Here is a 27810-nt window from a genome sequence, read left to right as displayed (position 1 = left end):
TTTCCTCTTTCTTTATTGTTAAGATACAATGTATAACCACAAAACAAAAAACAACAGGGATCCTCTTAGATCTTAAAACAGCAAAGCAAGAGGTTCCAGAAACTTTTAAAAGCATAAGACATTTAAGTGTCCAGATCAAGGGTGTGGATGGCAGGTCACAGCTGCCAGGGCTGGCCTAAAGGCTCGTTTCCTCTCCCCAAAGCCAGGGCAACCCCAGGAGTTGGCACAGAATGCTGACCAAGAGAAAGCTCTATGCCAACGAGCCGTCCCCACTTGGAAAGAAGGGCTGCACAGGATAGTTAAAAGTTCCCTTCTCTCATCCTTGCTCCTTTCAGGACTACAACCGAGGAAGGCAAGTAGCATCCCATGTCACTCTGATCCGTTCCCCAGCTGCCCTGGCTCTGATGCCCCAATACTTGGCATTTACCAAAGCCTGTCTGAGCTCAGAACCAGGTGCCCAAAGTTCACTGGGGAGAAGTGGGTGGTGAAAAGGCTGGGGGTGACACCAAATATCTATTTGCAGTCGTCACTGGGGCCGTTTCTTGCTGCTTATTTGTTTGCTGGCCTGTTCTTCCAGCTGCATGGCCAAGCGTAAGGCCTTGATGTCATCTGGAAGGAAGGGTACACTAGGGTTAGAGGGTGTCTCGGGCCCCTTCCCTCAGGGCAGAGCTGCCATCACCTGCAAAGACCCCACCTGCAGCTCCCCCTCCAGCCGCACCCACCTTGCAGGGCTGAGAAGTGCTTGGCTTGCTGGGCCAGGGCAGCCTCTGTCTTGTTCACAAACGTCTCCAGGTCGTAGTCGGGCTGCTCCGTCATCTCGGCTAGCTCAACCCAGCTTGGCCCTTGCTGCAATGACACAGGGAGCACCTTGCTGGTTCAAACAATGACCGAACTAATTTAGCAAATCCTTCCTAACTGCAATGCAGATGGCCCACACCCTGCCTCCCAACCCTCTCCTGCAGAAGTCCCCAGACATAATTCCTCTCCCATATCCCAAACTTGTCCCTATCCCTTATATCAAATGAATTTTATCATCTGTCTTGATGCTCAAGTCAGAAATCTGAACAACCTTCTCTTTCACCCTGTTGTCCCAAATCCTACCAAGTCCACCCTTTATGGTTCTTGAATATCATGGCCATCGCCACTCAGTCTAGCCACCAACGTCTCTTTCCAACCATCTCCTAATGGCCTCTACTCGTAAGTGCCTCTACTCTCTCCCCCATGTTCCAAACCAGGCTTCACACCGTGGGTACAGTGACGTACCCACAGCTCTATGACCTTAGCACCACTCTCTGAAACTCCCTTCGAAGGCATACACTGTCCTCCTAACGAGGGTTAGGCCCCTGGTCTGAGCCATAAGGCCCTTTAGTGTCAAGTCCCTGCTGACCTATCCACAGCTTAATCTCCATCATCAGCTCACTCCATTTGCTCTGATCAGAGCAAACTTCTCATTCTTCATTAAAGTACCATGTCCTTTTAAACATTTGTACCCCTGAGTACTCAAGGGAGGGAGGGCATGTCTAAGCAATTATCTTTCACATTCCCTCTTCCGTTCCAAGGGCCTCAAGCTCTTCCTTCCTGCTCTGCACTGAGGACCCCATTGTCATGGTGCACTCCCCCCACCCCCTGCTCTTCCACAGCAGGCGTCATGGAGTGCTAGCACCTGTCACTTACTACACACTGACCACATGCTGGGCACTGCTGAGTGCTTTCTTTTCTTTTTCTTAAAATATATTTTTTATTTCAGAGAGGAAGGGAGAGACAGAGATAGAAACATTAGTGATGAGAGAATCAATGATTGGCTGCCTCCTGCACGCCCCCTACTGAGGATCAAGGCTGCAACCCAGCATGTGCCCTGACCAGGAATCGAACTGTGACTTCCTGCTTCATAGGTTGACACAAACCATTGAGTCATGCTGGCTAGTCTGCTGAGCACTTTAAAAGCACATTAGCCCTAGCCAGTTTGGCTCAGGGGATACAGTGTTGACCCACAGATTGAAGGTTCCCTGATTTGATTCCAGTCCAGGGCAGATACCTCTGTTGCAGGCTCAATCCCCAGATCCCCAACCCTGGTTGGGGCGCAGGTGGGAGGCAACCAATGGATATATCTCTCTCACATCAATGTTTCTTTCAGTTTCTTCCCCTCTTTCTAAAAGTCAATGAAAAATATCCTTGGGTTAGGATTAAAAACAAACGACTAATATAAGTAAATAACATGCATAACATTTAACCCTCAGACAAAACCATCCTGTCTTAGCCATCTTAAGGATGAAGAAACTGAGATCCAGTGAGGATAATGACTTTCACAGGAAATCACTTATAAATAAAATAATCAGGGCTGAACAGTCTCACTTCAGGGCCTACTCTCCATACTTGATGTTTCTGGTCCTTGGTTGCAGCACAGGAGCGGGCATACTCACCGAACATTCACGAATAACAACGTCCCTGCATATAAACGGTCCTCAAAACCCCCCTTAGGAGCATGGTGGAGAGACCAGCTCCGGCTAGGATGGAGGAAGGCTTGTGTGCCAGGCTAAGGAAGAGGGTGTGGTATTATCTATTGCCCTAGAAGAACGGATGGGTGAATAGGTAGAGTTGAGGAATGCGAGGGTAGAGGACTGCCTCTTGCCAGGCCAGCCTGAAGACCCGAGGAAGTGAAGCCCAGTCACGTTCAGGCACTGGAGCTGAGCACAGCGGCGGGCCTGGGGGGTGGATATGCCAGGCCAGCTGCCCACCTGGACAATCTCCTTGAGCTCTTCAATGGCCCTCTCCTCCAGCTCCCTGATCTGAGTCATGGCTTCATTAAAGCTGGACATCTGGGAAGACAGTTCCTCTTCTTCCTTGGAAAACTACAGGAGAGACAGAGTATGGCCCAGTGCCAATCTCAGCAGGCCATGTTTGTGTCTTGCTAGGCCCCACCCTGCCCCTTACATTGGTTGTGCTCAGAGACTCCTGAAAGCTGGCTTCTGTCTCTTCTGTTTCCATTTGAACTGGCTGCTCCCCTCTGGGCCCACTGTGGGGGCTCAGCTCCTTGACCCTGAGGAAACAAGAAGGTTTCTGACCCCACAGCAACCTTGTTGGCACTCACAGAGTGCTGCACCACTAAGACTGCCAGCCGTGAGGCTTCAGGGGGTGGAGGAGCAGCTTTGCCTCTGGCCTAGGAAAAGACCCTCATGCATGCTGACCCCCTACCCAGGCCTGGAGGGGATGGGGACAGACCTAGCATCATGTCAGAATTCCGGAACCTCAGGTTCACTGAGTCATGGCAGAGTAAACAGTGAGCACTGAGTCCCAGAGCCTCCTCCCTCTTTCATCACCGCCATTCCTTTCTCCTCTCCCACATCCTGCTCCCAGCCCACAGGGCCATAGGCACTGGTACCTGTCTGCGTATCTTAGTGTATTTAAAGTATATTCGCAGGAGCTTATGCCTGGAGAGATCATGGCAATCTGCAAAAGAAGGAATGAATGGTTAAAGGTTGAGAGTCATGGAAAGAGGCTGCCAGGAGGAGTTTCTCCAAGCTCCTCCCGGTGTTGGGGGAGAGCTCATGAAGCACCCATCCTACCAGGCAGCCTGCTCCGCTGCTAATTAAAGCTCCTTAAAAGTTGGTTCCCTGCCTTTAAAAGCACATCCTCTTTTTTTTTCCTTCTTTTTTTCTTTTCTTTTTTTAAATATATTTTATTGATTTTTTACAGAGAGGAAGGGAGATAGATAGAAACATCGGTCAGCTGCCTCCTGCACGGCTCCCACTGGGCATGTGCCTGTAATCAAGGTACGTGCACTTGACGGGAATTGAACCTGGAACCCTTCAGTCCACAGGCTGATGCTCTATCCACTGAGCCAAACCGGTTTTGGCTAAAGGCACATCTATCACCCCCTCCTTCCTTCTCTCTTCACTGATCCATTCCTCACACTGAGGTCACACCTTAAGGCTCTGTGGCTCCAGGAGCCCTCATTCCATCCAGGCTCAGGATGGTGCCTCAGGGAGAAGGCGTTGGAGCTTAATCTGACATCCCCTCTTCCCTGCAGACACGGGAGGATATTCCTGGAGGGGAGCAGACTCTAGCTAGAAGGGCTTGTGGATAAAATAAGGAAGGGATAAAAAGCCATTCAAGGCTATAGCCCTTCCCATATTCTAGGCTGGAAGCCAAGGATACGAGGGAGGTCACAGAAGCCAGGACGCCTCTCTCCTGCTTCCCCAAAGGTCCTCCTTCTGAATTCTAGAGCCCCCTTTCCACCAAGTTAGGGGGAATGACTCCCCCAAACCCAGGGTTGTGAGGATATTCGGAGTACCTCCTTTCCTCCCCTGGGGTAGGCAAAGAGGAGCCTGGAACTGAAAGGCAGGGATGAAGCTCAGTCAGTTAGTGTCTGGAACCCAGACAGCCAAGGAAACCCAGAACAGGCCTCGATGATGTCCTGCACCACCCTACAGCCCCTCCTCACCATACAGGTCCTCGAGTTCTCCCCGATGAAGGAGTCCCGCAGCACCTGTGTCAGCTTGCTCTCGCGGAATGGGGTGTGAGCCTTGTTCTGTCCCAGGGCCCTGATGCATTCCTGTGGGCACCAAGTGCAACTGAGGGCCTTTCCTTAATTTCCGCTGTCCACAGTCTCCCCGCGGCCAGCGGTCCCCACCTCTAGCTAGTCCCTGCTACCTTCAGAGCCAGGAGACTTTTGTTGATCTCTGCGCCTTCCATGCGGGTCTGCCGGTCAGCACTGGAAGTGTCTGCACCTCGCTCGTTCCCTGCCAGATCCACCAAAGAGAACTTGCCATGCACTCTCCCTTTGGCTCGAAGGAGAATCTGGAAGCAGGCATGGGAGCGGGAAGAGTTGGAGTTGGCAAAGGTCTGCCCAGAGGTCCTGTGGTAGAGGAAGCAAAGACAGGCTATGAGCTTCGGAACTCACCAGCCACCTCAGACCACAGCAGTGAATCTCTGGTAAGAGGGACATGGTCAGAACTCTAGGAAGTCCTGTGTCTTTGTCACAGGTTTCTACTCTGCCTTCCCTGGGCAGCTCTCCCGCCAGAAAAGGAGCAGGTAAGTTTCCTGGCAGCTGCAGCATTGGACTCTATGCTCAGGGCACGGCCGGACCCAGGGCACACAGGGAAGGAGGGGTTGTCATGAACCACTTGCCAAAACGTGAGGGCCCTGCAGAGGGCAGCTCGCTCCCTGAGCTCCAATGCACAGCCGAGGGCCTGGAGGAAGAGCACTTCCCTACAGGAGCTGTGGCTCCAGCACTTCAGCCTAGAACACGCCCAGAGCTCCTCCTCCCATCAAGAAAGGAAGCCTGCCTTGGTTAGATTTAAGACACTCCGAGTTGCTCCTGATGAGCCTCTTAGAGACCCTTCACCGTCCTCCCCAAGCCGGGAGAGCAGGGCTCTGTGGAACCAGATGGGACCAGAGCTAGTCAGTCACCTGAACTGGGCATGAGAAAGGAGCCCCTCCCCTGCAGAATTCTGACCTGCAGGCGCTGCCTATGTCGATCATCTTGATGACATCCTCAGCACAGTTCACCAGGTGCTCCTGCAGCCCCAGCACCTGCACCTGCTGCTTCCCGTCCTCCAGCACGCGCAGCTTGGCCTTCTTGTTCAGCAAATCGAACACCTGTGAGGGCAGGGGACCAAGCCTAAGGCCATCAGGCACTGGGCACCCACCGGAGGCCTCCCTCCTTCAGCGCCTGTCCCAGCTCAGCAAGGGCAGGCAGCGGAAGGGAAGACAGAACCTGAGGGGCAGACTAGCAGAGGGTGTGGGTTCTAAACTGAGCTGCCTCAGCTTGATGTGATTCTCATGCTTCACTAGCTGAGGGAACCTGGGCAAGTACTTAACCACCTGCAGCACAGCGATGGTCACACTTCCTCGGAGGGTGGTTGTGATTACTACCCTGTTTCCCCGAAATAAGACAGTGTCTTATATTAATTTTTTCTCCCAAGTCACGCTAGGTCTTATTTTCAGGGGATATCTTATCTTTCCATGCGCTAGGTCTTATTTCCGGAGGATGTCTTATTTTCGGGGAAACACGGTAAGTGAATTGAAACAAGTAAAGTGCTTAGAACATAATGTCCTATTAGCAGCCCTTCCTGACTGGGTAACTCAGTTGGTTCGTCTCTTCTCTACACGCCAAGGTTGCAGGCTCAATCCCTGCCAGATCTACCAGAGAGACACATACAAGAATCGCCCTGCCCTGGCTGGTGTGCTCATTTGGAGTGTTGTCCCATACACCAGAGGGTTTCAGGTTCAATCCCTGGTTGGGGCACATACCCAGGTTGCAGGTTCGCTCTCTGGTAGGGGCGAGTGCGTGAGGCACCTGATTAATGTTTCTCATATTGATATTTCTCTCCCTCTCCCCTTCCCTCTCCCTTCCTCTCTGAAATCATTGGGGATATGTCCGTGGGTGGGAGGATTAAAAAAAAAGAAGAAAGATTTGCCCAGCCAGTGTGGCTCGATTGAGCACTGACCCATCGTGAACCAGGAGATCACAGCTGATTCCAGGTCAGCATATGCTTGGGTTGAAGATCAAACCCCAGTAGGGGGCGTGCAGGAGGAAGCCAATCAATGATTCTCTCACATCACTGATATCTCTCTGAAGTTAATAAAAATGTATTTTAAAAAAAGAATCAACCAAATAAATGCATAAATAAGTGGAACAACAAATCTATGTTTATCTCTCTCCCTTTAAAATCAGCAATTTAAAATATTAAACAAAAATCAACATAGCGCCGGGACCGGTTTGGCTTATTAGATAGAGCGTCGGCTTGGGGACTGAAGGGTCCCGGGTTCGATTCCGGTCAAGGGCATGTACCTTGGTTGCGGGCATATCCCCGGTGGGGGGTGTGCAGGAGGCAGCTGATCGATGACTCTCTCTCATCGATGTTTCTGACTCTCTATTTCTCTCCCTTTCTCTCTGTATAAAAATCAATAAAATATATTTTTTTAAAAATCAACATAGCTATTATTATCTACTCTAAGGAAGCAACTCTACAAAAACGAAGAGAGTTGTATTTATTCATGCATACACACAGAGAAGGGGGTTGGGAGGAAGAGAGGATGAAGATGAGAATATGGGTGATCAAAGGAAAAGGAGTTGTGAAGGAGGTTGGTGGAGGGAACACAGAGCACACTCAAGGCAAAGCTCCCATCTGAGAGGAGCCCTGCAGAGTATTCCTGTCACACTTGATTTTTTTTAAAGCCCGATTACAGCTTTTTTTTTTTAAGTATTTTTTTTTTATTGATTTCAGAGAGGAAGGGAGAAGGAGAGAGAAACATAAATAAGAGAATGAATTTAAGACACTTTGAGTTGCTGAAAAACTGTTGTCCAATGAATCATTGATTGGCTGTCTCCTGCACGCCCCATACTGGGGATAGAGCCCACAACCCAAGAATGTGCCTTTGACCGGAATCAAACCTGGGACTCTTCAGTCCACAGGCCAACACTCTGATGCATTGAGCCAAAACAGCTAGGGCACTTGTTGACTCTTGAGTACCATCCCACCATCAGACGAAACCCCCCATAGGCCAGGGCAGAGCTTCAAAGCACATAGATTGTTTGGCTTCTACTAGCCAACCTCAAGGTTTTTGAGAGTTCAGGGGCCCCAACAGTACAAACAGGGTCTCCTTGGCAGCTACCTTCCCATTATAGATCTCAAAGTATGTCACATAGACCTCCAGGCCCAGGTTCCGGTAGCGCGGCTGACTCTTCATGAGGAAGACGTCCTGGGCTATGGGAGAGAGCACGGATTAATAAGCAGCCTGCTTGCTACGCCCAAACCCACGGCAGGAGAAGACACTACTCACAGGCCATTGCATAGATTCCTTTGGATGCATTCTGGGCTTTCCCAGAGAGGCCTCCGCCCATAGTCTGCAAAAGGAAGGGACAGAAGACCTTGGTAAGGGGCCTTTGGCTCCATCACTGCAGTGGGGCACACAGAAGGTGGGAGGCTGGACCCACTACGGCCCCTCTCTGCACCAGGCACAACAAGCGTTATCTGGTGATGAAGCATCCACACTGAGGGGATTTTCTACACAAAACTCACTGTCTTCCTTTTCAGGGACCCAGAGCAGCGCCACGGGCAAACTCATACCTTGCCATGTGTGAATACTCACATGCGTCTTGCCACTTCCTGTCTGGCCATATGCAAAACAGGTCGCTTTTCCGCCTTGGAAAATTGTGTGCACCAGTGGCCTTGCTGTGAACCTAGCAGAAAGGACAGGGAAGAGTGTATTTCTCTGACCAAAGTGTGTACCCTGGAACATGACCTGCTGCCCTGCCCCTGCAGAACTTCTGGGAACTCCATTCCTCCTTCCAAGCACAGCACTCCTCTCCTACGAAGGGGTCCCACCTGACCTCAGCCCCACGTACAAATCTGAAATCCTCCTAGCCAATCAGAGCGGGGGAAGAGGGGCTGCACTGACTTGCCATGAGCAAGTGGATGGCCCACATTCTGAGCCACCAGCCGCTCCTGATTCTGAAGACATAGATGAAAGCCTGAACTCGGCGGCTGACTTCCAGCAGAAGATACACTACAAAGACCAAAGGAAACCCTCTACAGTATGAGTCAAAAATGTTATAGTCTTGGTGGATCATGTAGCTATTTCACATTAAAAAACAATAATTTTTTAAAAACATAAAAAAAGCCCGGCCGGCGTGGCTCAGTAGCTGAGTGTTGACCTATGTACCAGGAAGTTGCAGTTTGATTCCCAGTCAGGGCACATGTCCAGGCTCAATCCCCAGTGCGGGGCACGCAGGAGGCAGCCGATCAGTGATTCTCTCTCATTACTAATACTTCTCTCTCTCTTCCTTCCTATCTGAAATCAACAATAAGAAAAAAAATATATATATAATATTCTCGCTGTTCTGATTTTGTAATAATCAGGGCAGGCTAAACATTCGCTATATTAAGACCATGCATGTGTCCCCAGACCTAGTTCTTGCCCTAGGTCTGGTTTTCTAAATGCTGGTGATAAGCCAAGTCTGATATATATGATCAGCCTCAGAAATGGCAGGGCAGCTAGTGCAATAACTTGAAGATAACCACTGTCAATTTCATGTTTACCATTTGCCATTAAATGAATTGTAAAATTATTATTGTTTTGTTTTCCAGGTGATTCTGATATCATTAGAAGCATGCCAGAACAGACTGATGAAAAGTAAATCATGGGAAATTTTTCTTTAATAAAATTGACCAGAGCTTGGTTTAAAAATTGAAAAAAAAAAGAGAGAAAAAATATATATATTGTGTATATATATATATATATATATATATATGTGTGTGTGTGTGTGTGTGTGTGTGTGTGTGTGTGTGTATATATATATATATATATATATTTTTTTTTTTTTTTTTTTTTTTCCTCTCTCCCAATTTTTTTTGGGGGAGGTAACCAAAAATTTTTGTCAGCCTTGCTTCGGCAAGGCTTAAAAAAAAAAATAAAAAAAAAAATAAATAAAATAAAATATATATATTTAAAATTTTTTAAAAATATATTTTATTGATTTTTTATAGAGAGGAAGAGAGAGGGATAGTTAGAAACATCGATGAGAGAGAATCATCAATCAGCCACCTCTTGCACACCCCCCACTGGGTACATGCCCTCGACCGGAATCGAACCTGGGACCTTTCAGTCCACAGGCCAATGCTCTATCCACTGAGCCAAACCGGTTTTGGCTATATATATATATTTTTTTTTTAAAAACCACATAAAAAAAATTCTTGGTTATAGAGCCATATAAAAGGGAGTGTGAACCAAATTGGGCCCAAGTTTGTTAACTTCTAGTTTGGAGCACTGTTGTCCAATAGAACTTTCTGTGCAGATGGAAATGTTCTAGATCTGTGCTGTCCAATAGTAGCCACTTCCACGTGGGACTGGAGAAGCACCTGAAATGTGGCTTATGAGATTAAATAATTTAATTTTTAATTGTATTTAACTTTTATTAAACAGCTACATGAGGCTGTGGGTGCTTTATTAGACAGAGCCGTCCTAGAGTTTGCTGAGTCTGTAAAGCCCATACGGTAACAGGGTGGCTGCACAAGATGCTGGAAGAACCCTGAAGCCTACCCAGCCTCAGAGAATGCAATGGGTAGTTCCTTACTTCTGATCCACTCAAAGATGCACTGCTATTGCTGCAAAATGGCATATGGCACCCCAGGAACCAGAATTAGAACCAGAGCCAGAGCCAGAGCAAGCTCTATGTGAGCTGATTCAAAGAAACATGGCCTCACCTCCTTTTTTAATTTTTTTAAAATTTTCTTTTTTTATAATTTTCTCTTTTTTTTAAATATATTTTATTGATTTTTTTACAGAGAGGAAGGTAGAGGGACAGAGAGCTAGAAACATCGATAAGAAAGAAACATCGACCAGCCGCCTCCTGCACACCCCCCACCAGGGATGGGCCTGCAACCAATGTACATGCCCCTGACCGGAATCGAACCTGGGACCTTTCAGTCCGCAGACCAACGCTCTATCCACTGAGCCTAACCGGTTTCGGCTCACCTCCTTTTTAAAAAAGAATTATTTTATTGATTTTTTACAGAGAGGAAGAGAGAGGGACAGAGAGCTAGAAACATTAACCAGCTGCCCTTGATGGGAATCGAACCCGGGATCCCTCAGTCCGCAGGCCGACACTCTTTCCACTGAGCCAAACCGGCTTCAGTCTCACCTCCCTTTTTGTTGAGAACCCCACATTCCCACCTTCAAATTTGCCAACCTGCCTGACCCACATTCTCTGCTCCTTCCCATTATAATGGAGTGTCCCTGCTCCATCACAGGCCACCTGTTCGCCTTCTGCTTGTTCTCTGAAGCACCTTCCCTCAGACTTCTCTCCTGCAGTTCCCCACTCCCTTTTCTTCCGGTGCATCATCTCTATTGACATGCTAATGTGCTCTGTATCTCCCATCTTTTTTTTTTTTCTTTTTTTTTTTTTTAATATATATATTTTTTTATTTTTTACAGAGAGGAAGAGAGAGGTGTAGACAGTTAGAAACATCAATGAGAGAGAAACATCGATCAGCTGTGTCCTGCACCCCCACCACTGGGGATGTGCCCACAACCAAGGTACATGCCCTTGACCAGAATCGAACCTGGGACCTTTCAGTCTGCAGGCCAACGCTCTATCCACTGAGCTAAACCGGTTTTGGCAGTATCTCCCATCTTAATAAAAATATCCTTGGTGCCCAGGAGGCGTGGTTCAGTGGTTGAGCACTGACTTATAAACCAGGAGTCACAGTTCAATTCCCAGTCAGGGCCCATGCCTAGGTTGTGGGCCTGCTGATGTTTCTAGCTCTTTCTCCCTCTCCCTTCCTTTCTGAAATTAATAAAAATACATTTAAAAAGAAAAGAAAACATGGGAGGAGGCCAGGAAGGGCTTTAGAGTCCAGCATGCCTGTGAGCAGTGTTACCGCAGTGTCGTGAATGGAAAAGACCAAATAGGGTGAGGGCAGGGAGAAGCGGGGGGAGAAGAGGCAAGGGACTAACCTATAGATGACTTCATTTGAAGCTGTTTCATCAAATGCAAAGTCAAAGCAGAACGACTGGTTCTCCAGATACTTTGTTAAGTCCACTTTCAACTTGGGCTCGTGTACGAAGAGGAGACACTTGCTAGGAATGGAAATCACGTCAATTTCTTTCTTGGCCAATTCTGCAGAAGGAGAGTATTTTCATGGGATGCTCCCTGGACACAGGAATCCTTTTACTCCAAAGCCCCTTTCTGACTGAATGGAGTTTACCTTGTTTATTCAGCGGGCGTTTCCTAACACAAACGCATATCCTGTGCTCTTCTATCTTCAAGAGAATGAGAGGAGACAACCAACAGAAGGTTAGGGCAGTATTAAAGAAAGCTTCTCCCGAGCCCCTCCCTTCCAATCCCAGGTCTGGCCCAGTCAGGAGCCAAGATCTAACACTAGGACCCTACCTCCCCATTAGTTACTCAAGAGCACAGAAGGTAAGGTAGGGTAGAGGGAAGTTTATAAAAAATCAGGCCCTCATCTAGGTCTCACTAATTCCAACTCACCAAAGGATCTTAAAAATACCCTCAACATTGAGGGAAGACTTCTCGATGCTCTCCTTCAAAGTTTTCTGTCTCTTAATTGCAAACCTACTCAGGAAGGGGAGGTGGAAGCCTTTTGGGTTTACTTACAGGATCAGTCAGAGTAAGGGGATGACAATCCAAGGTGGCCCGAAATTCTTTAATCATCCGGGCAAATTCCCAGTTTGGAAAGCTGTTGTCATATTCCTGTTTGGGACAAGAGCAAAAAAACACTGACTGCTAAGATGTAAGTACTCTTAGACTCCAGTACTAAGTAAAAGCAACATCTCTCCTGGTGCAACTGGCCTACCAGAGTTGACAAAACCCCACGCCATCTCACTTCCTCCCGCCCTGACTCTAGACTGACAACCCAGGAACACAGCCCTGGGAATAGACTGGCAGGGGGCCTAGGCATGCACCAAACCACTCTAGGAACTGGGATGAGGGCCACTTAGGAGATCAGAAGGCTGGGATTCCCCAGAGCAATGAACCCAATGAAATGCTCCAAACTACACCTGCATTGCTGCACCTCCACCACACACACACAGCTAGGAGGTTGGGGAAACAGGCAACTGCTGTGGGACAGGCGTGCCCACTGAACAGTCAGCATGAAACAGTCCCCACGTGAAGACCCTAAAAGGATATCTGACTTATTGTTCTCTGAATCCTGATGAGATACCAGTTAAGCTTCCTGGATGTCAGAATTGGAGCCTCAGTAATGCTGGGGCCCAACAGTATGTGTGCTGCCGTTAACACTGCAGTTAAGGATTCCTGTCACAAACCCTTGCCCTAGATCCCGAGAAAGATACCTGAGCTCGCTTGGTTCTCATTTCAGAGATCTGGGCCCTCTTCTCTTCTCGTTTGTTCTTCATTTTTTCCATTTCCTTCACAAGGCATGATTTCCTCCGAACTAGGGAGGAAAAGCTCATTCTTTTACTTGTCTAGGCCAGCCAGCCTGTTCTTCTCCAGCTGCTGTACTGAGTCCTGGGCCTTTCCTAGGACTAGGCCTTCTCAAGACCTTTGCACTTAAATCCCCATATGCAAGGAGAGGAAGCAGAGGTGACTCTTGGGATGTCAAACTCACCAAGTAAAGATTTGCCCACACGAGTACTCCAGGTCTAACCCAAACTCTCCCCATACCTCTGTGGCATTTTCTCAACAACCAGAGAGGTGAGACCATCACTGGTTACTTTAGGTTACTTAATGGTTACTTTAGGCCAGTGGTCGGCAAACTACAGCATGCGGCTCTTGACCACTGGGATAGGGGCTTAATCACAAGGCACAACAACAGCCTGTAATTATTGGAATCGAGAGTCTAGGTAAGTGGTTGGCAAACTCATTAGTCAACAGAGCGGCAAACTGAGGCTCGTCACATGTCGCTTGCGAGCCAGTTTGTCGACCACTGCTCTAGGCTGTTCTTCAGGTGTCAGCCAAGACACTATTGTTGTGACAACATCTCAGTTACAGTAGGTTTCTGCCAGCTTAAGGGGAAGGGGTCACCTTGTGTAAAATTGATTCCATGGCCACAGGGAAACATGCCCCCAAGTGACAAATGCAGTTTGAACTCAGGCGCCAAGGCAGCCCAGGTCTGAAAGAGAGTGAAACTGTCCTGCACTAGGAGGAGGGCAGCAGACAGTCAGCATGTCTACCTGAGTTCACCGGGTTTGCAGAAGAGCTGCCTCGCACGGAATGGACTTGCTCTTCTACCTCCTCGCTGACCATCGGAAATGGTATTCCAGCCACTGCAGGGCAGGAGTTCCTAGGGGGGCCAGCTGTGAGGAAACAAGAGTCACTGGAGAAGCCGGCAGGCTACTGCAGCTGTACTCAGCTGAGCCCTCGTGGACCAGGAAGATGGCTACTGACTGCAGTTCAGCAAGAGCCTGGCCTCCTATAGAATGAGAGCTTGGGTTTTTGCCTTTATCTCAGCCCATACCCTGAAGCGGACCAGTATCTCTGCAGGGGCTGGCTTCTGGGTCAAGAAATCTTGACTACCCTGCCCTGGCTTGTATTGCTCGTGGTTAGAGCATTGGCCTATGGACCAAAGGGAAGCAGGTTTGATTCCTGGTCAAAAGCAGGTTACAGGCTCCATCCCAAGCCCTGGTCAGGGTGTATGAAGGAGGCAACCAATCGATATGTCTTTCACATAGATGTTTCTCTGTATCTCCCGCTTCCACTCTCTCTAAAAAAAAATCAGTGGGAAAAAATATCCTCAGGTGGGGATTAAAAAGAAAGAAAAGGGTGAGTAACTCAGAATAGGCTTCACCATAAAGGGAAAAGCCTTTTAAGGACTGACCCAGCATGGGTTCTTAGGCCAAGAGTCTCTACTCACTGGGAGAAAAGCCAGGCCTTTCTGACTTTCAAAAGCCTTGGAACTCAAAACAAAACAAAACAAAACAGCCTTGGAACTCAGGTAGTTAACAGGAGCAAAGACTGAAAAGCCAGCAATAATAGAAACATGAGCAAAACTAACCATACTGATTTTAACCCTGAAAGGTACAACCCATGACAACTCATTACTTCCCATACTTGGTCATGATCCTTTACCTCCGTTTTGTAAGAGCTAAATTTGATATATGTAAGATGTAATGGCTGTGTATCTTACAAAATCTTCATCGACTTTATGTATCTAATAAAAGTTGACAATTGCCGAGACCGGTTTGGCTCAGTGGATAGAGCATCGGTCTGCGGACTGAAAGGTCCCAGGTTTGATTCCGGTCAAGGGCATGTACATTGGTTGCGGGCACATCCCCAGTAGAGGGCGTGCAGGAGGCAGCTGGTCAATGTTTCTCTCTCATCGACATTTCTAGCTCTCTCTCTCCCTTCCTCCTCTCTGTAAAATATCAATAAAATTTATATATTTTTTATTTAAAAAAAAAAAAAAAAAGTTGACAATTGCCTGGCTGACGTGGTTCAGTGGTTGAGCACTGACCCATGAACAGGGAGGCATAGGTTCAATTCCCAGTCAGGGCACATGCCTGGGTTGCAGGCTTGATCCCCAGTGCAGGAAGCAGCTGATCAATAATTCTCTCTCATCATTGATGTTTCTATTTCTCTCTCCCTCTCCCTTTCTCTCTGAAATCAATAAAAATATATTTAAAAATAATACCTTTATCAATAAAGAAAAAAAAAAAAAAGAATTGCTCTACCTGGTTTGGCTCAGTGGATAGAGCATTGGCCTGTGGACTGAAGGGTCCCAGGTTCTATTCCCGTCAAGGGCATGTACCTTGGTTGCAGTCACATCCCCAGTGGGGAATGTGCAGGAGACAGCTGATCGATGTTTCTCTCTCATCGATGTTTCTAACTCTCTAACCTTTTCCCTTCCTCTCTGTAAAAAATCAATAAAATATGTATATTTTTAAAAAAGAATTATGTCTCTTTTACAGAGTTCTGTGGCCTTCTGGGGATACAGTACTGATATGTATTATTAAAAATATTCTCATTCGTTCCTCTATGCCCTGTAAAAAAAAACTTGATGCAAATCATTTCCAATTAAGAAAAAGATAATGGATCAAATTTTCATTAAACCAGAGTAAGTAAGTAAGGAAATAAATAAATGAAAAGTCAGGATTATAGGTTTCGCTGGGGGCTTAGGAGCTGGAAAAAGACCTGAGGGGGACTTTGGGGTGGTGGTAAGTGTTTGATCTGGGTGTTAGTTATATGAGTGTGTTAAAGAGCTGTATATAATCAATGATATGGTCACTTTTCTGTATATACTGTATGTTTCAAGCAAGGGGGGGAAAAAGATTTTTTCCAGATAAGGGAGCTGTGGGGCAGGGGCAGAAGAATACTAAGTTTGTAGGAATCTTAAGATATTCCAGAACAGATTCGGGAAATGTGTGAGGAGCTGCTCCAGGGCGTCACACAGGGAGAACAGATTCATTACTCACTAGGAACTAAGAACTGCTTGCGGGAATTGGCACGCACGGGCAGGTCCACCTCCATACCATCCTCCTGAGGGGTGATGCGAACCTCTGAGAGAGTGGACATGCGACTGGAGCGGCTTCGGAGACCTGAAGAACCGGGACAATCAGTGTAGCATAAGGAGGGCTGGTGGAGCAGCCTCCAGATTCCATACAGGGTGAGGTGGGTCCTGACCACCAGGAAAGGAAAAATTAGACAGGCTAGGTACTAGTGACCCCAAAACTAACGTGTTCACCTTCTGCAAATCTGAGAGCTCCTAAGGGCAAGAATATCTCCCACAAGAGCATCTGTCATGAGCAAATGGGGTATCTACAGCCAAAATGAAGTCATTTCTGGAGAGCTAGACCTAATCCTGCACCTACCATTCTACAATGTTCTTCCCAGACCGCAAAACAGTAGACGATAATAGCAGAATTCCCCTTTGATGGAAGGGAACATTAAAGTTCAGAGAAATTATGCAACCTGTCTAATGTCATTTAACTGTAAGAGTCAGAGCCAAGATGTGAACCCAGGACTGTCAGATTCCAAAGTCTGGGCTTTCCCACAGCTTCAGGAAGCTTTACAGAGCCAAACGTGGGCCACACACATCAGAATCAGTTACCTTGATTTTCTAGAAGAATGCTTAACGGAGAGAAACAAATTAATTATATTTAAATTTTTGTTCATTTCTACCCATCTATATAGTTTTCCTACAAAGAGAAACGTTCACTTCTACCCATCTATATAGTTTTCCTACATAAAGAGAAACAATCCTATCTATGTCACGCCCTCACACATCACACCCTAATGTCATCACAAGATGGCCACACGCACAGTGGAGGCAGGACCGACAGGTCATGGCAGGGGTGGGCAGTTTGGGGCCATCAGGCCAGCAGGGGAGAGTTAGGTGTCAATCAGGCAGATAGGCAAGCAGTTAGGAGCCAGCAGTCCCAGATTTTAAGAGGAATCTCTGACTGCTGGTTTAGACCCGATCCTGGTATCAGGCCTAAACCGGCAGTAGAACATCCCCCAAGGGGTCCCAGATTGGAGAGAGTGCAGGCTGGGCTGAGGGACTCCTCCCATACATGAATTTCTTGCACTGGGCCTCTAGTGTGTGTGTGTGTGTGTGTGTGTGTGTGTGTGTGTGTGTGTATGTATGTATGTATATATATATATATATATATATATATATATATATATATATAGTGTGTGTATATATATATATATATATATATATATATATATATATATATATTTAAAGTTAAGTGATCAGCCGAGACTGGTTAGTTTGGCTCAATGGATAGAGCGTCGGCTTGGAGACTGAAGGGTCCTGGGTTCGATTCCGGTCAAAGGCATGTACCTTGGTTGCGGGCATATCCCCAGTAGGGGGTGTGCAAGAGGCAGCTGATCGATGTCTCTCTCTCATCGATGTTTCTAACTCTCTATCTCTCCCTTCCTCTCTGTACAAAATCAATAAAATATATTTAAAAAAAAAAAAAGTTAAGTGATCAACCATATGTCTGTACTGTATGTCCAACTGACAGGCTGGTACATATGACATGCACAGGCAATTTAAAAATAAATGTTGACTTGTGCATGCACGATACATATAAAGCTCTCGAAATGGATATTATTGAAATCCCTCATAAAATGATTTGTAATGGATCTATTATTAAAACTACCTTTGGAAATAGCACATCTGTAGATATTAAAAACATATCCAGCCCTAACCAGTTTGGCTCAGTGGATAGAGCATAGGCCTTTGGACTCAAGGGTCCCAGGTCCAATTCTGGTCAAGGGCATGCACCTTGGTTGCAGGCACATCCCCAGTGGGGAGTGTGCAGGAAGCAGCTGATCGGTGTTTCTCTCTTATTGATGTTTCTAACTTTCTACCCCCCTCTCTTCCTCTCTGTAAAAAAATCAATAAAATATATATATTTTAAAAACATCTAAACGTGCAATTCTTTGTCCTAAAAACGAGCACGTTCATAAATTAAATGAATTTTGGATACACTTGATGGAGATTTTCATACCTATTGGAGTGATGATTCCATTGATTTAACAAATGATGTCAAAAAGGAAAATTTTCCCATCAAACTTCTTATTAGTGTCACTCTTTCGGCAATGCCATGTCATAAATTAAAATTGAAAGTAGGTGCAATCACCATGCTACTGAGAAATCTTAATAGTAAATGAGGTGTTTTTAATGGTACTAGATTATTCAAAGATTTCGACCTAACATAATTGAAGCTGAAGTATTAACAGGATCTGCAGAAGGAGAGGTTGTTCTCATTCCAAGAATTCATTTGTCCCCGTCTGACACTGGCCTCCCATTTAAATTAATTCAAAGACAGTTTCTGCCGAAACCGGTTTGGCTCAGTGGATAGAGCGTCGGTCTACAGACTGAAGGGTCCCAGGTTCGATTCTGGTCAAGGGCATGCACATTGGTTGCGGGCACATTCCCAGTGGGGGGTGTGCAAGAGGCAGCTGATGTTTCTCTCTCATCGATGTTTCTAACTTTCTATCCCTCTCCCTTCCTCTCTGTAAAAAATAAACATTAAAAAAAGAGACAGTTTCCTGTGATGCCAGCATGTGTGATGACTATTAATAAATCACAAGGACAAACTCTAGACAGAGTAGGAACATTCCTACCTGAACCCAGTTTCGGACATGGTCGGGTATATGTTGCTTTCTCTCTAGTTCGAAGAGTGTGTGATATTAAAGTTGTAAATACTTCATCACAAGGGAAATTAGTCAAGCATTCTGAAAGTGTTTTGACTCTTAATGTGGTGTATAGGAAAATATTAGAATAAATTTAATAAATTTATCAGTCATTGTTTTTATCAATGTCTTTATATCATGTTTCTGTTGTTTTTATGTCTTTGTTGTTATATCATGCTATTATTATTTATTAATCAATTTATATATTATTTTCATATACAGTTTACTAATTTTCTTTCATCTCTGACACTTCTATTATAGAGAAAGGGCGAATTGCAGTATTAAAATATTCCTTCTAATTAATTTCCTTTCAAAGCGAATCCATACACTAGGTCACTAGTTCACCTATAAAATAAAATAAGTCATACATTTGGAAACAGAACATGTGGTGTCATGTAGGCCAAGATCAACTTGTACTGAATTTCTGAGTCTCCTAAATTTAGGTTGATCTGATGGCTCTATATATAACCCACGACTTTCATAAAGAGCGTAAATTATTAATATTTTCCTATTTCCCAAAAGATTTATAATCTTGTGCTTCATTCTACTATTCAATAACATGCACCTTTATTAAGATTCCCCCCCCCCCCATTTATAAGGAGTTGTGGCACTATCCCTTGGGGTCAGGCATGTGGGGTGAGGCTGCTGCCACTTACATCTCTCACGCAGGCCAGCAAAAGAGGGCCAGCACACCACTCATGCCCAGCCCAAGCTCACAACTTTCACCCTGGGCCAAGGAGTTACTGTGGCTCCTGGGATAGCTAGATCATGCAGGGCAGTGATATTCTCTGGACTGGGATAGGCCATGCAGATATAGCTGGGTCTGAATAACAAGCTGAATTTCTTGGGCAGTTTGTGCCTCAGCCACCCACTCTGGTCACAGACTATTGTTGTCAAAGTAGATTTATGCTGATTTCTGCAGAGAAAGCCCAACCTTTTGAGTCATTGCTGAAATCCCACTCATCCTATTCCACTCCCAGGTCTCCATAGCAACATCAACTAGATCAGTGGTCGGCAAACTCATTCGTCAACAGGGCGGCAAACCGCGGCTTGTGAGCCGCATGTGGCTGGCGAGCTGTAGTTTGCCAACCACAGGACTAAACCATACTTCTAAACAGCCTGACCTAGCTTTTCTCACAGCCTGGTTACCACTTCACTCCAAGGCCCATTGTTCCCGAGGGAAGAAAAGAAGCCTGCCAAAGCTGATTACTACTCTGGATTCTACAACAAAAATTTATCAGCAAATTTCCCAAATACACCAGGTCCCTGAGAGGTTGGTCTAAGAGCTGTAGGTTGGATGGCTGGATTAATTTCTTTTTTTTAACTGGCTTGAGGGATGACTGACATACAAACGCTATAGATATTTAATGTAATCAACTTAATGAGTTTGGAGTAAGTACACACCCACATGAAACCATCATCACAATCAATACCATAAACATACTATCACCTCTGGAAGTTTCCTCCCACCCTCTATGTTAAGGTTATTTTTTCCTTCTGTGGTAAGAGCACTAATATAAGATCTACCCTTCCAGTACAATTTTAAGTAGATAATGCAATACTGTTAACCATCGGCACTATGTTGCACATTAGATCTCTAGAACTTAACTTGCATAACTGAAACTTTGTACCCTTTGACCAATACCTCTCCATTTCCTCCTCCCTGTAAGATGGATTCTTCCTCACGGAGGAAGATGGGGCAGGACTCAGCTCACACAGAAGCCACCTGCTAAACTGGAACAATGAGTCTACTTCACAGGTTCCTAAGCCCCAGGAACATCATTCTGGGCACAACCCCGTGACAATAAGCCAGTAGAAATCCATTTACCTTCCTTTGGAGCAGGAATTTTGGAGTTGACTGATTTTCGCTTTTGTTTCTGAAAAACAAAACATACCACCACCATATACGGCTCTTATCAATTCTCAAGGGCCCAAGCGCCAGACTGAAGTCCAAAGCAGTCTCAGAGAACAATCCAGCAAAGAGCCAAAAGCCAAGTGAATCCTCTGGGGCACTGGCTGCAGCCAGATGACAGGCACCTACCATCACATTCACCTGCAGAGGCAGATTATCCTTCGGGTGTAAGGGAAGAGGCTGTAAGAGTTCTGGGTTTATTGCAGCCACGTCCTCAAAATCAATCTGCAAGGAGCAAATGAAAGTTTCAATGAAATAACATAGCTTTTCAATCCAATTGCATCTCTGCAACCGAGATTCAGACTTTACCAACTTTAAGTTCCACCAAGTACTAATAGCTATAAACAAACATTTATTCCTTAGCTGTGGTTTACCATCTAGATGGATATTGGATTCTGATTTCCAAGCTCAGGTAGATGTCAGTGATGAGAACGAGATGAAGACAGACAGGCAGGCAAACAGTCAGGTAGTCCATGGTATATTTGGGGTACCTGGCTCCCCTACTGTTCTGCTGGGCAGTGCGATGCTGCTGAGCACAGTGCCTGAAACACTTCTTGCCGGCTGACACGAAGGCGGAGACAAGTTCTAACAGTCCCAGTGATGGTTAAAAGGAAGGGCCCTTCAGAATCTGATGAGCAGGGACATGTTCCAGCGAGCTGCTACTTAACCCTAATCTACCTACATTTTTCTAACAGGCCCAGAAACTTCTTCCCCAGTCACAGCAGCCTGCTCATGCCTGAAGGAAGGTCACAATTCTAGGTTTACATCCCTAGAGCCCTGAAACTCTCTAGGAACAACTCAAACACACTAGGGTGGAGCTTTACTTCCTACTTATTAACTCGCTTATTAAACAATTCATTATGCATCTTTGCCAATTTGTCTCGGTGGATAGAGCATCGGCTTGGGGACTGAAGGGCACATACCATGGTTGCAGGCTTGCCCCTGGCTCTGGCTTGGGCATGTGTGTGGGAGGCAACCAATTGATGTGTTTCTCTCACATTGATATTTCTCTCTGCTTTTCTCCCTCCCTTCCACTCTCTCTAAAAAAATCAATGGACAGATCCAGAGAGAGAAGCATCGATCAGACCTTCAAACCTCAGAGGGAAGGTAGGGGAGGATGGGAGTAAAGGGGAAAGATCAACCAAAGGACTTTTATGCATGAAATGGACACAGGAGGGTGAAGGCATGAGTGGAAGGGTTGTGGGGCAAAGGGGGGATAAGGACACATATGTAATACCTTAATCAATAAATAAAAATAAATGGAAAAACATTCTCAAGTGAGGATTAACAACAATAACAAAAAATGTATTATGCACCAGGCAGTAAAAAGAGATACTCAAAGATGAATTAAGACATATTACCCTTCATTGAGGTCCTGTGACGGGGGCAGGCTGGAGGGGTGAATCAGGGGGAAATTCGGACATATGTGATACTTTCAACAATAAAGAATTATTAAAAAAAAAAAAAGAAAAAAAGACATATATCACCCTTGCCTTCAGTGAGCTCACATGCTAATGGGGAGAGAGAAGTCATATATACAAAGGGCGAAACCAAAGCAGCATGGAACAGACAAGGAAGACAGAGTAACCAAATGCAAAAACTGGCAAATTCTTCAATAACCATATGTCTATCCACTTTTTTTTTTTTTTACAGCTACAGGTCCTTACTACATATCCTTCCCCCATTTCCAATCCCTAAACTCCAGAAAGCATAAACAACATGGGAAACCAGAACCCTAATCCTAGTTCTGACACTAACTGCTTTTCACATTGATGATTAAGGGTGAACATCCGCCGGGACCAGTTTGGCTCAATGGATAGAGCGTCGGCTTGGGGACTGAAGGGTCCCGGGTTCGATTCTGGTCAAGGGCATGTACCTTGGTTGCGGGCACATCCCCAGTAGGGGGTGTGCAAGAGGCAGCTGATCGATGACTCTCTCTCATCGATGTTTCTAATTCTCTATCTCTCTCCTTTCCTCTCTGTACAAAATCAATAAAAATATATATAAAAAAAAAAATAAGGGTGAACATCCCAGGAGGAAAGAGTAAGAGCATGAAGGCAGCAAGGCCCTAGGCATGGTCACAGAGTGGGGAGCTGCCCTACTTGCCCTGGCACAAGGTATTTTGTGTGATAGAAAGAAAAAGGTTGATTGGGCCGAAACCTGTTTGGCTCAGTGGATAGAGCGTCGGCCTGCGGGCTGGGAGGGGCCTGGGTTCAATTCCGGTCAAGGGCATGTGCCTTGGTTGTGGGCACATCCCCAGTGGGGGGGGTGCAGGAGGCAGATAATCGGTGTTTCTCTCTCATCGATGATTCTAGCTCTCTGTCCCTCTCTCTTCCTCTTTGTAAAAAAATCAATAAAATAAAAAAAAAAAAAAAAAAAAAAAGGCTGATTGGGATCAGATCTTGAAAAGCTTTTGAATGCCTCACAAGAAGTTTGGACCTTATTCTACAGGCAATACGTGAGACACAACAAGAGCTGTATTTCTAAACAAACCAAAACAAATCAAAGAACTAGCAGCTGGTTGAAAGAAATTTTTATTTTTATTTTTTTTTATTTTTTTTATTTTTTTTAAAGAACATTTTCTTTTTTTTTTCTTTTTTTTAATATATTTTATTGATTTTATACAGAGAGGAAGGGAGAGAGATAGAGAGTTAGAAACATCGATGAGAGTCATCGATCAGCTGCCTCTTGCACACCCCCTACTGGGGATATGCCCGCAACCACTGTACATGCCCTTGACCGGAATCGAACCCGGGACCCTTCAGTCCCCAGGCCGACGCTCTATCCATTGAGCCAAACCGGTCCCGGCTGAAAGAAATTTTTAGAAATTTCTTTATTCGCCGGGACCGGTTTGGCTCAATGGATAGAGCGTCGGCTTGGGGACTGAAGGGCCCCAGGTTCGATTCTGGTCAAGGGCATGTACCTTGGTTGTGGGCACATCCCCAGTAGGGGGTGTGCAAGAGGCAGCTGATCAATGACTCTCTCTCATTGATGTTTCGAACTCTCTATCTCTCTCCCTTCCACTCTGTACAAAAATAAAAAATAAAAATAAAAAAAATTTTCTTTATTCAAGAGCAGATAATGTAAAGTATCGATCCATTTATTTCTCCAACATAGCACATAAATATCTGCATACCTACCATAAGGTGCTATCCTAAGCAAGCCCTGTACATCCACCTCATTAAGCTCCAGGAAAGAGGGCCCAGGTCTGGCTCACCCACACCTCTGTATCACCAGCACCAATCACAGTGTCTGCCTTTTTTATTGTATTTTCTCTTGTGTGGCGCTTTGAAACCTGCACAAAAGGATTTGTTGACTAAAGCCTCACAACCACGCTATGAGGTTGATGTTATCATCCTCATCTTTTTTTTTTTTTTTTTAATATATTTTATTGATTTTACACAGAGAGGAATTGAGAGGAACAGAGAGTTAGAAACGTCGATGAGAGAGAAACATCGACCAGCCGCCTCTTGCACACCCCTCACCGGGGATGTGCCCGCAACCAAGGTACATGCCCTTGACCGGAATCGAACCCGGGACCTTTCAGTCTGCACTGGGCCAAACCAGTCCCGGCAATCATCCTCATCTTATAGATGAGGAAACTGAATTTTTCTGAGAGGCAGAAACATGCCTGAGAAAACACAAAGTAGTGGCAAAGACAGACTAAAACCCAGGTTTTCACACTCCTAGCCTGGTGACCTCTTCACCACACCTCAATGCCTCTAAAGCATGAATGTCTTAGTCACAGCTCTCCTCCCCTCAAAATTCTTCCCAGGCACTCCACTGGCTACAGAATAAAACCTCAAACATCTGAGAGCCAGAGATGAAGTCCCAGCAGCCTGAGCCTTCTACCGCTGTAGCCAGCTTCTCCATTAGCCCCCCCTGAGGGCCACCTGCTACTTTCCTGCCCCTCCCCCAAGCCCAGCTCATCCTGATGAGCTCCACCTCTGAGCTGCCCTCGCACTATGCACCTGCACCGTTTATCACAGGCTGCCTTGTTATGTGGTGTTTCAGAAACATACTTTTGTCTTCTCAACTAGGTATTCAATTTTGCTCCCCAAACAATTATCATATGTATTCAGAAGCTAGTTTACGTAAGCAAGGTTTGAGGATTCCGTACAGTTTGCTTTCTACCAACACCAGAAATTGTTGATTGCTGCAATTCAGAATAGGCCTTCCTAAATAAAATCCCAATGCATCCCAAGAGGATCATATTTGAGATCAGGAAGGACACCAGCAAAAACAGGCTCTCAGCCGGCTGGTGTGACTCAGTGGTTGAGCAATGACTTGTGAACTAGGAGGTTAACAGTTCGATTCCAGGTCAGGGCACATGCCAGGGTTGCAGGCTCAATTCTCAGTAGGGGACGTGCAGGAGGCAGCTGATCAATGATTCTCTCCCATCATTGATGTTTCTATCTCTCTCTCCCTCTCCCTTTCTCTCTGAAATCAATAAAAATATGTTAAAAGAAAAACAGGTTCTTGCCTGGCCAGCATGGCTCAATGGTTGAGTGTAATCGATATAAACCTATGAACCAGGAGGTCAAGGTTCGATTCCCAATCAGGGAGCATGCCTGGTATGGGGCATGCAGGAGGCAGCCAATGATTCCCTCTCATCACTGATGTTTCTCTCTCTCCCTTCCTCTCTGAAATCAATAAAAATATATTAAAAAACAAAACAAACAACAGGCTCTTGGACAAGGTTATAATCCCCAGTCAGGGCACATACAAGAAGCAACAAAATAAAAGAAAAATAAAGCAACCAATCAATGTGTAAGTAACTGGAACAACAAATGGATGGGTTTTTTTCCCCTCCCTCTCTCTCCCTAAAATCAATCAATAAAAAATGTTTTAAAGGCCCTCACCAGTCCCATTTTCATACAGATCTTCCACTCACCTCTTTGCCCTTTGTGGCACCTCCTTCTATCCATTCCACTGAAACACAGGCTTTCTCCAGGTCCACAGTCCTCACATTGGCACTGTGGATTAGGCCTAGAATATAAAAAGGCCAGAGTTACCTTTTTTTTCACTTTTAAGATCCCCCAGAGAGCCCCTTCAGTGTGGCTCAGTGATTGAGCATCGATCCATGCACCAGGAGGTTTTGGGCTCTATTCCTTGGGGGCCGTGCAGGGGACAGATGATGGATGTTTCTCTCTCATCGATGTATCTCCCTCTCTCTCTCTCTCTCTCTCAAAATCAATAAAAACATATTTTTAAAAAGATAAAGATCCCACAGAGACTCTCAATGAGAAGTTGACCTGAAGGAAAGGACAGCTGCCCTTCTTTCTTTTAACATAGAACATCCCATAGTGAGGTGGGTAGAGAAAAAGTCTTAAAACCGAGTTGCAGGGAATAAGGATTCAGCACTGAGGCTCTAGCGCCATCGGGTTTCCCTACCTTGATCCTGACGGTTCTCCTAAGAGAGAGAGAGAGAGAGAGAGAGAGAGAGAGAGAGAGAGAGAGAGGGAGGGAGGGAGGGAGGGAGGGAGGGAGGGAGGGACAGAGACAGAGACAGAGACAGAGACAGACAGAGAGAGACAGAATTGTAACCTCCTGAAGAGCAGGAATCCGTCTTGTTACACTGAATCCCAGCGCCTGACACACTGCAGGTGCGCAATATTTATAGGAGAGTAGAGGGGCGTGGAAGCCGAGGTCCCTGCGAGACCAGGGCAGTCTCGGGAGAATGTTGGAGAGGAAGTTGCTCTAGCAATCCTGACTCCACTGGCCCCGAGGAGCCCCGCCTTCTCCCAGAGGACCGGAGGGGGCCAACCGCCAGACAGGGACCCCGGCCCCGGTGGGGAAGACGGATTGCCAGTGCAGAGACCCGGATTGTGGGAGGGGAATCCCCAACAGTGTCTCAGGGCCCTGCCGTTTGGGGAGGGGCAGTAATGTCAGCCGTCTCCGAGCCCACGGCCCCCCGGGCCTCGGGACCCCGCCCCTCACCGTTACTGCGTTGGATCTTGATGTCGAGACCGGGAAACAAGCGGGCCTGAAGCGCCGAGTCCATTGGGCAGTCGGTTGGCAGATGCGCCGGATAAAAACACACACCAAGAACCTCCAACTCCCCTAAATCTGCGAAGTCTTAACGCCCTTAAACCGCCGCCGCAGTTTAAACCCCGCGCGCCAGCGTCCCGGAGCTTCGTCACGCCGTCGCCGGCCTCGCTTCCGCCAGTCAGCCGCGCCCCGCGGAGCCTTCTGGGAAATGTAGTTACCCGTCGGTCTTCCGGCGCCTGGGACCGCCCACTTGTCGGGCAGCACCTCGGAGCGCAGGGCCTGCTGGGAACTTCGGGAGCCCGTGGGCGGGCTGTTTCTCCTTCCGGGCTTTATATCCAAGGGCTCCTGGGCTTCTGGGTTCCCCAAACTGGGAGCTTCAGTGAGGTGTGTGGTGTTTGAGCGAGGGCTCTGGCGACCTGCAGGTCTCCGGCTCCTTCAGTTACCAGCTCAGTGACCCCCAAGACAAGTTAGAAACATGACTCGGTTTCCTCCTTTGCACTATGAGGAGCATGTTTCCTCCCACGGGAACTTACTGCCGAGTTTAAGGGAGGAACTTATATTTGAAGTGCATGGAAGACACAGATTCACTAGATATTGTGTCTACCACGTGCTAGGCATGATGCTAAGTGCTAGAGGTAGTTCTTTTTTTGGTTTTGGTGTTTGTTTTTGTTTGTTCTGGAGATAGCAGTTCTTGTTCTTGATTTCACATTCTAATATGAATAGAGGACAAACAAAGTAACAAGTAAATTACGAATTGTGGTAAGTGCTCTGAGGGAAACTGAGAGCTGGAATAGAGAGTAATAAAGGAACCTACTTTAGGGGACGTGGCCAGAAAAGAAATCTTTGAGGTGTTAATTTAACCTGAGTCTACAGAACTAGGAGGAACAGGCCATATCAGAATGGAGGGCACTGAGGTGGAGAGCGTTTCAGACTCTGATTTGAGCCTTTCAGTCTGAGTTAGGAAAAATCTTGGTTTGGAAGAACCCAGAAGCCAGTGGGCTGATAGGCAGTAGGTGAAGTCATTTGCCATCTATCTGGGAGCTTGTAGTAGTGGTTTTGGTTTTTATTCTAATGAGAAGTCATTGAAGTTCTTGCAGAGGGACAAGATCTGAGTAACATTCGGTGCTATGCATATCAGACTTGCTGTGTGGAGAACTGACTTGAAGAGGGCAAGACTAGAAGTGAGACCATTAGTAGGCAAGAGAGGATGCCTGCCTGGCCTAGGAGGTGACAATGGAAAGGAGCCAAGAGAAAGGACTACAGATGCATCTTGTTT

At 46.4% G+C, this 27810-nt stretch overlaps 1 protein-coding gene across 2 annotated transcripts; it reads right to left on the bottom strand.

Annotated features, from left to right (window-relative positions):
* Window positions 1-26709, bottom strand: KIF2C (kinesin family member 2C). Of its 2 annotated transcripts, none has more exons than XM_084874525.1 (21): window positions 26484-26709; window positions 25438-25532; window positions 20685-20768; window positions 20460-20508; window positions 15898-16020; window positions 13660-13782; window positions 12820-12920; window positions 12122-12217; window positions 11712-11766; window positions 11461-11623; window positions 8095-8185; window positions 7786-7849; window positions 7618-7709; window positions 5456-5598; window positions 4651-4855; window positions 4442-4552; window positions 3380-3447; window positions 2932-3037; window positions 2736-2849; window positions 723-846; window positions 1-609 (listed from the first exon to the last, which is right to left on the bottom strand). In XM_084874525.1, exons 1-21 carry the CDS (start codon window positions 26545-26547, stop codon window positions 527-529), a joined length of 2154 nt encoding a protein of 717 aa, XP_084730651.1. In that variant the 5' UTR covers window positions 26548-26709; the 3' UTR covers window positions 1-526. The 2 variants fall into 2 exon arrangements, with proteins under 2 accessions (XP_084730651.1, XP_084730650.1); XM_084874524.1 differs by having other exon boundaries at window positions 20673-20768; window positions 26484-26708.
* Window positions 26710-27810: the final 1101 nt, after the last annotated feature.

This window comes from Pipistrellus hanaki (genome assembly GCF_964339955.1).
Source record: "Pipistrellus hanaki genome assembly, chromosome: 2".
In the NCBI taxonomy this organism is placed as follows: domain Eukaryota; kingdom Metazoa; phylum Chordata; class Mammalia; order Chiroptera; family Vespertilionidae; genus Pipistrellus; species Pipistrellus hanaki.
This window is presented reverse-complemented; position numbering and strand designations above follow the sequence as displayed.

Bases quoted from the DNA above. Each gene is read 5' to 3' on its own strand.
- KIF2C (XM_084874524.1), bottom strand. From the start codon at position 26,547: ATGGACTCGGCGCTTCAGGCCCGCTTGTTTCCCGGTCTCGACATCAAG. The intron at 20,769-25,437 runs GTGAGTGGAAGA...TGCTCCTTGCAG, and splicing joins GTGCCACAAAGGGCAAAGAG to ATTGATTTTGAGGACGTGGC. The intron at 11,624-11,711 runs GTAAACTCCATT...CTCCTTCTGCAG, and splicing joins ACGCCCGCTGAATAAACAAG to AATTGGCCAAGAAAGAAATT.